At 37.1% G+C, this 6686-nt stretch overlaps 1 protein-coding gene across 1 annotated transcript; it reads left to right on the top strand.

Annotated features, from left to right (window-relative positions):
• The first annotated feature begins 4246 nt into the window (after positions 1-4246).
• LOC117406499 (GS homeobox 1-like) lies at positions 4247-6161 on the top strand. The gene is made up of 2 exons (XM_034010576.3): positions 4247-4837; positions 5201-6161. The coding sequence occupies exons 1-2, from the start codon at positions 4456-4458 to the stop codon at positions 5551-5553; spliced, it is 735 nt and encodes a 244-aa protein (XP_033866467.1). The 5' UTR covers positions 4247-4455; the 3' UTR covers positions 5554-6161.
• Positions 6162-6686: the final 525 nt, after the last annotated feature.

Here is a 6686-nt window from a genome sequence, read left to right on the forward strand (position 1 = left end):
AGATATCTCTAAATTACAGTTTGGCATACCATGCCAGCAAAACATTATTTAAAGATATCTGTAAATCAGTTTGAGATATCTCTGTTTCATTTTTAGATATCTCAAAATGAAATTAACAGACCTTCAAAAGGGTTTATTTAAAGATATCTGCAAATAATTTACAGATATTTCAAGATATCTTAAAATGTAATTTGCAATATCTCTAAATGATATGTTGGCTTGCCATACAGGTTTAGGTATAGGCTACTCATCTACCATTTACTCCACTCTGTGCGTAATGGAGAGAAAGGTAAAAAAAAAATGTTACAGCTGTCCCCGGTCTCCCCTACCTTTAATAATACACTAGAATTAATGTACAAATACAGTTTTATTAAGTCAATATTGAGGTAAATTTACTATAAAAATATGGTATTTTATACAGTGTATATTTAGTTGTAAATAAACAGTAAAATAAAACGTCAGTATGTATGTATGTATGTATGTATGTATGTATGTATGTATGTATGTATGCAGGTCCTAGTTTTTTAAAACGCCTTTAATGCATCATTGAACGTGTCACTTGTAAAAGAGATGTATACAATTAGTAGATTATTTATAAATCACCTTGCAGAATAATGAATATTGTACAAATATATCGAAAAAAAGGAAAAGAAAAAAATAAACAATGTGATTAACAGTTGTAAAATGTAAGATTTTGGAGAATGATATTTAACTTTTTTATAATGCATATCATTACAAAACCATGAACTTAGTTTAAAGGAGAAATGATAGCAGACATCAGACACAGTCTATTTAACAGTTTGAGAAATCCATCACCCAACTACCTCCTGTTACATTTGTACACCAGTGCACTGTCGCCGCTCCAATACAGTTAACAGGGCTCAATAAATTCAAGTTGAAAGTGATCCATCAAAATATGAAAGCCCCGGTATTCAAAAGATGATATTCTCAAAAACTGGAGCTTTTTAATGGTATTAATATCTGTGCGTGTTCATAAAAAGCGTTTAAGTTTATTCTTATGATAAGGTCCCTAGATGAATCCAATAATACACAGCCTGCTAGTCTGCAGCAAACCCGTTATTGAATGCTTATGAACCGATCTTTATCAATCGTTAATGACTGACTAACGGTAGACTAAACACTGAGTTTATTTCAATAATCTCTAAACACGTGGATCTTATAATCACCCGCCTATAATTCGTACACCTGCACCTGTCGGATTTGTAGAGGTTACACCGCTGGGGCTAATATCGAACGACAGAGTGGAGATCTAAATATTGCAAAACACAAAAAGAATTTGAGAAACACAACCGCTCTGACCGCGTGGGCGATTCTCAGAAGGGCTGTATTGACTTTAAAAGCGAGTACAATTCAGGGTTTGGTCATCCCTATAGATGAGATCGTGCCTAAATCCAATGAATAGCCCTTCTGTTTAGTCCGTTAAATAACACAGACACATATTTATTTAAGAAGGTATGGCTGAGCAGCCCTACAGTTTTCTTGGGTAACTTATCCAGCAGACCTTATTATAACTTCCATGTATAGCTGAGCCTCACACACACTTATCATGTTAGTGCTGTACGACGGTCAAGAAGGATCCTAATAGCTGCTGCACAGGAAATTAATTTTATAATGTGATGGCAGGATTAAAGAACTTCACTATATACAACTAAATGATTATGGACTTGTTAAAAACAGTTTAGGTAATGGTTTTTGAAGAATTGGTTATTCGTACTTAGCTGTCTGATGATGAAAAATAACTTGTTGTTTTATAACCCACAGATTACAGGCGATGATCTTTTTTCTCCATCATATATTTCCATAAGGAGTTGACACGCCCCCTCCACAATAAATACCCGCGCTGCATTCTTTGACACATTGCGCTGCTCAAGATGAATATGTGTTCGGTCCGGTTCGAAGCTGTGTGTGATTAAAGGCATGCCATATCCGCACAGTTCTCTGTTAGTTTGCAAAATATCCTTGTGGTCTGATGCGTCTCTCTCCAAGCAGAGCAGTAAAATCTGTTGGAAATTGAATTGCAACAATTGCAAGTCTTGCAAGAACTTATCAAAAAAAAAAAAAAAAACCCTGGAATGTTAATCTGTAATTGTAATTGTGTAATGATAATGCAGAATATTCACTGCGACTTGAATCTGCAAAGATACTATGGTTAAAACATAATCTGTGAGATTTAAAAGCACTGGGGTGAAAATACCAATAAGCATATTGGTGTGAGAGGGTTTTAAAAAGCTCCAGTAAAATAATCTATCAGAGGCACCCAATATGCTTTAATAGTTTTGCATCTGATACAAATAACGTTGGGGTATTTTTTTTATTATTATTCTTTAAAGCAAAATACTTTGGCGTTCGATCCCACGGTGGTTAACATCAAACTTAAAAAAAAAACAACAACTTTAGCGCGGCACAAAAACACAGGTCATTGTTTCCCATCACATTAAACAGCGCTATTCGCTTTGAAGTGTTTGTGTAAGCGCTCTAAACTGAAAGAAAATGTTTTCCTATTACTTAATTCAATCACAGCGAAGAGGCTTGCTAAAAAGCCTACGGATTTGGCCCAAAGTGTGACAGAGATCTCATTGTGTTTGCTTATCCTCCGCTGTCACACACTTTAATTCGCCTCTCTTTATCGGGCATTCAGAACTTTCTACAATGACATTCAGTAAGGTCCAGCGGCTGAAAGCCTGGTTATTTGGATATATTCTTCCACCGTATCCCCGGGGCACTGGCTTGTCCTTGTTTATTCACTCCATTTCAAACCCATCGCCCGAAGCTATTACATTGTCGCCAGTCATTTGAAAACGATCCCGGTTTTATTTCTCCTAAATATAAACTGTATTTAATATAGATTGAAAAATAAATAAAATATATTTTTTTAAAAATCATATGCTATGTTACGGTTTTTTTTCTTTGTTTTTTTTTTTTGCAACTTTTTAACCCCCCCAGATTAAGGGTCATTCATAGTAAACTACATCTATGTTAACATTTAATCGTATTAGTGAAATTTAAAAATATTTTAGCTCGATTTTTCTACATGTTTACTTTTTTAAATGTTTAAGTAAATAAATCTTTGTTTAAACTAAGATATAAATATGCATTTTACTTTAACAACCAAAACATTTAGTTTCATTCGTATCTATCTATCTATCTATGAATATACAGTGAACAAACAAATGTTAGTACACTATCGTACCCAATACAAAACAAGCTTGGAAAACTCAACATTTATCACTTATTAGATTGTTCCTTATTATATATATATATATATATATATATATATATATATATATATATATATATATATATATATATATATATATATATATATATATATATATATATATAGATAGATAGATAGATAGATAGATAGATAGATAGATAGATAGATAGTGTACTAGCATTTGTTTGTTCACTGTATGTTTAATAGACATATTTCATACAATGATGTCCAATGTGTTTTTTTTAAATTATTATTCTCATCTGAAGTTCAAATATTTGACTATATATATATAAGGTTTTATGTCAAAATGTATAATAATAATAATAATAATAATAATAATAATAATAATAATAATAATAATAATAATAATAATAATAATACATAACGAGCACGGTTAGTGTTCATTTCTATACAAAAAATTAGGAACAGAAGCCGTCTGGGTTGAAAAACTTGTTGTTCTAAAGTAGACATTAAAAAATGTGTGTGCGTTCCTAACCGAGCACATTGTGTGTTCATTTAACTCATCATACGGTGCACACGTTATATCAAAAAGAAATCCATTAAATGGTTATCAGTACAAAATAGTGAATATTTCGCCTACCATATATGTAACAGAGTTTCAGAACAGGTGCAGGTGGCTCAGAATACACAGAAACTGGATTCACACGAGCAGCAGATAAATCAAAGACTCGTAGAACACAGATTTCTGTCCCCGAGGTAGAGAACAAGGGGAACAGATTGGAGAGTGGAATGAGCTAATGAGACTGATGCAATGAGCTAGATCACAAATACATGTTCCACCAATTGTGCATCCCGGTGTGTTAAACGTAAGAAAAGGGGGCTATTGGTAGAAAATAGGATAAAATATTTAATAGATTGAGGTGGGAGGGGGGTTGGGGGCTGTTACGGTGTGGGTGGGGTGGACAAGAATAGGGTACATTATGCAGTTCATTTAGTTAACAAGCGAAATAATAAGCAAGAGCGTGCAGGGTGAATGCCAAGAGAAAAGACACAAAAAGCCTATTGAAAGGACTCAGCCGCTCATGGCGTAACCATCACATGGGTAAACTAAGAACCCGCTATTTAAACGAGCCCAGTTCTCATTTTCAGCACCACTCTGCTGTCCAGCGACTTTGACAACACACCCTGACGAGCACACGCACACTCCAGCCGGTCTGACTGCACTTCGAGCAAGAACTCAACTTTCAATTGGAAAGATGCCTAGATCGTTCCTAGTGGATTCCTTGATCCTGCGGGAGGCGAGTGACAAGGGGAGGGAAAACAATCCACCTTTATTCCCGTACGCGGTACACCCCTCGCATCCTCTGCACGGGCTCTCCGCGGGGTCCTGCCACTCTCGGAAACCGGGGTTTCTCTGCGTCTGTTCCTTATGTGTCACGGCGTCTCAGCTTCACCCGTCTCCACCAGCTATACCTCTGCTGAAGGCTTCTTTCCCGTCGTTCGGATCCCAGTACTGTCACTCCACGCTTGGGAGGCAACACAACACATCGACGGGACTCAATCTGAGCCACGGAGCAGGGATCTACCAAGCGACGTATCCCATACCCGATCCGAGACAGTTTCACTGCATTTCTATTGGTATGTATTTCATTCTTATAGAGGTGATAACTGTATTTAAAGTTTGTGATAATTCAGTGATATTATAGTTATCGAGCACTTTTTAAAAATCCGTCTTGATAACGTTGGCGTAATCACCAAGCCGCCTTTTTTGTTTTGGTCCTAACCAAACTATAAAAAGATATTGTTGATATTTAACAAAAACAGTGAACACTTTTAAATACACTTCTACAATATCCGTTGACGCTTTTGCATTGCTAATTTGGATCATATCATACCGGCAATCCCAACTGGTTACATGACATGTACAATCAAATGCACCGAGCTGTACCTTTGTTGCCAAAAAGACTAACCAAAGTGTATTTTATCATTTTTCTCTCGCAGAAAGCAACAGCAGCCAGTTGCAGAGCAGCAAACGGATGCGCACAGCCTTCACCAGCACACAGCTTCTGGAGTTGGAGAGGGAGTTCTCCTCCAACATGTACCTCTCCAGACTGAGACGCATCGAGATCGCCACGTACCTGAACCTGTCTGAGAAGCAAGTGAAAATCTGGTTCCAGAACCGCAGGGTCAAGCACAAGAAAGAAGGCAAAACAAGCTCTCATCGGGTCGGGTCCCACGGGTGCAAGTGCGCCTCCCTGTCGTCAGCGAGGTGTTCGGAGGAGGAGGAGGAGGACATGCCGATGTCTCCCTCCTCATCGGGGAAGGAGGACACGGACCTCTCCGTCACGCCATGAACCATCCACCCACCCCCAGAGACTATCCCTGCAAAACATTGCAGGATTCGAGCAGCAGGACTCTTCGCAGCCAAAACACAGAGTGTAAAGACTTTTAAATAATAATGAAAATAATACAAAAAAAAAAAAACTATTTGTGCAGAGTACCCAGTTTATATCCCCTACACTGGCGACAAGACTGATCATTGCAAATGTGCCAATCTTATTGTTTAAATGTGCATCTATATTGTAAGTTTGTTGTCTTTTTGAAATGATCTCCACCGAGAGTTGCCTACCTGAATTCTGCAGTGGGATTGCGGCCTGTCATTTCAGATATACGAATTGTATAAACCTCGAATTGGTTAGCGTTATATTTTTGTAAAAATAATAGTCGAGCATTTTGTATCGGTGTTGAAAACTGTGTAGCTTTACCGAAGCATCTCTTTCGGTGGAGATGTGAGATCGCGAGCGTTTCTTCTCCCTGAGAGTTACAGTGTGTTCCGGATCATGTCAACTGTTGTGTTGCATTTTTCATGATGTTTCTTAAAGGACATAGTTGTGTAATTGTATCGTCAATGTACTTGAAGATATTTATTTATTTATTAAAAAAATAAACAACCAATTTTTCATAGATATAAAGTCGCTGCTTTTTTTATTTCAATTTGTACTGGAACATACACACAGGTATCAGGAGGCGATACGCCCGGAGCAGCATCAACATCCCCGCAAGCTTCTTCAGTGCGGGGCACTTGCAGGCTCCAAACTCGGATCACAATAAGGTCCTTTGGGTCGGACAAACCTAGAAAAACTGGTTACAAACAACAGACACAATGTATGCTATTTACACAATCCCTCTGTATGAACGTGTAGCTAAAGCAGTGGGAATGCACGAATACAGTGTATCCATTTTGGATACGGTCAGTAAAAATACTAACCCTACATACATAAAGAAAGCAAATACAACACATTTTGAAATGCAAATCTGTGCACAATTAAAAACCTTGCATATAAATTCCAATAAGGATAGTTACCTACACGTGCATATAAACTGCAATAAGGATAGTCACATACACGTGCATATAAACTGCAATAAGCATAGTTACATACACGTGCAGCTCCACAATGCCATAGCACATTATTGACATAAACAATCT

The sequence above is a fragment of the Acipenser ruthenus genome, chromosome 8, assembly GCF_902713425.1.
Source record: "Acipenser ruthenus chromosome 8, fAciRut3.2 maternal haplotype, whole genome shotgun sequence".
Lineage (NCBI taxonomy): Eukaryota > Metazoa > Chordata > Actinopteri > Acipenseriformes > Acipenseridae > Acipenser > Acipenser ruthenus.

Excerpts from the sequence above, each read along its gene's own strand:
- LOC117406499 (XM_034010576.3), top strand. The coding sequence starts at position 4,456 with ATGCCTAGATCGTTCCTAGTGGATTCCTTGATCCTGCGGGAGGCGAGT. Across the intron at positions 4,838-5,200 it reads GTTTCACTGCATTTCTATTG|AAAGCAACAGCAGCCAGTTG; the intron begins GTATGTATTTCA and ends TTTCTCTCGCAG.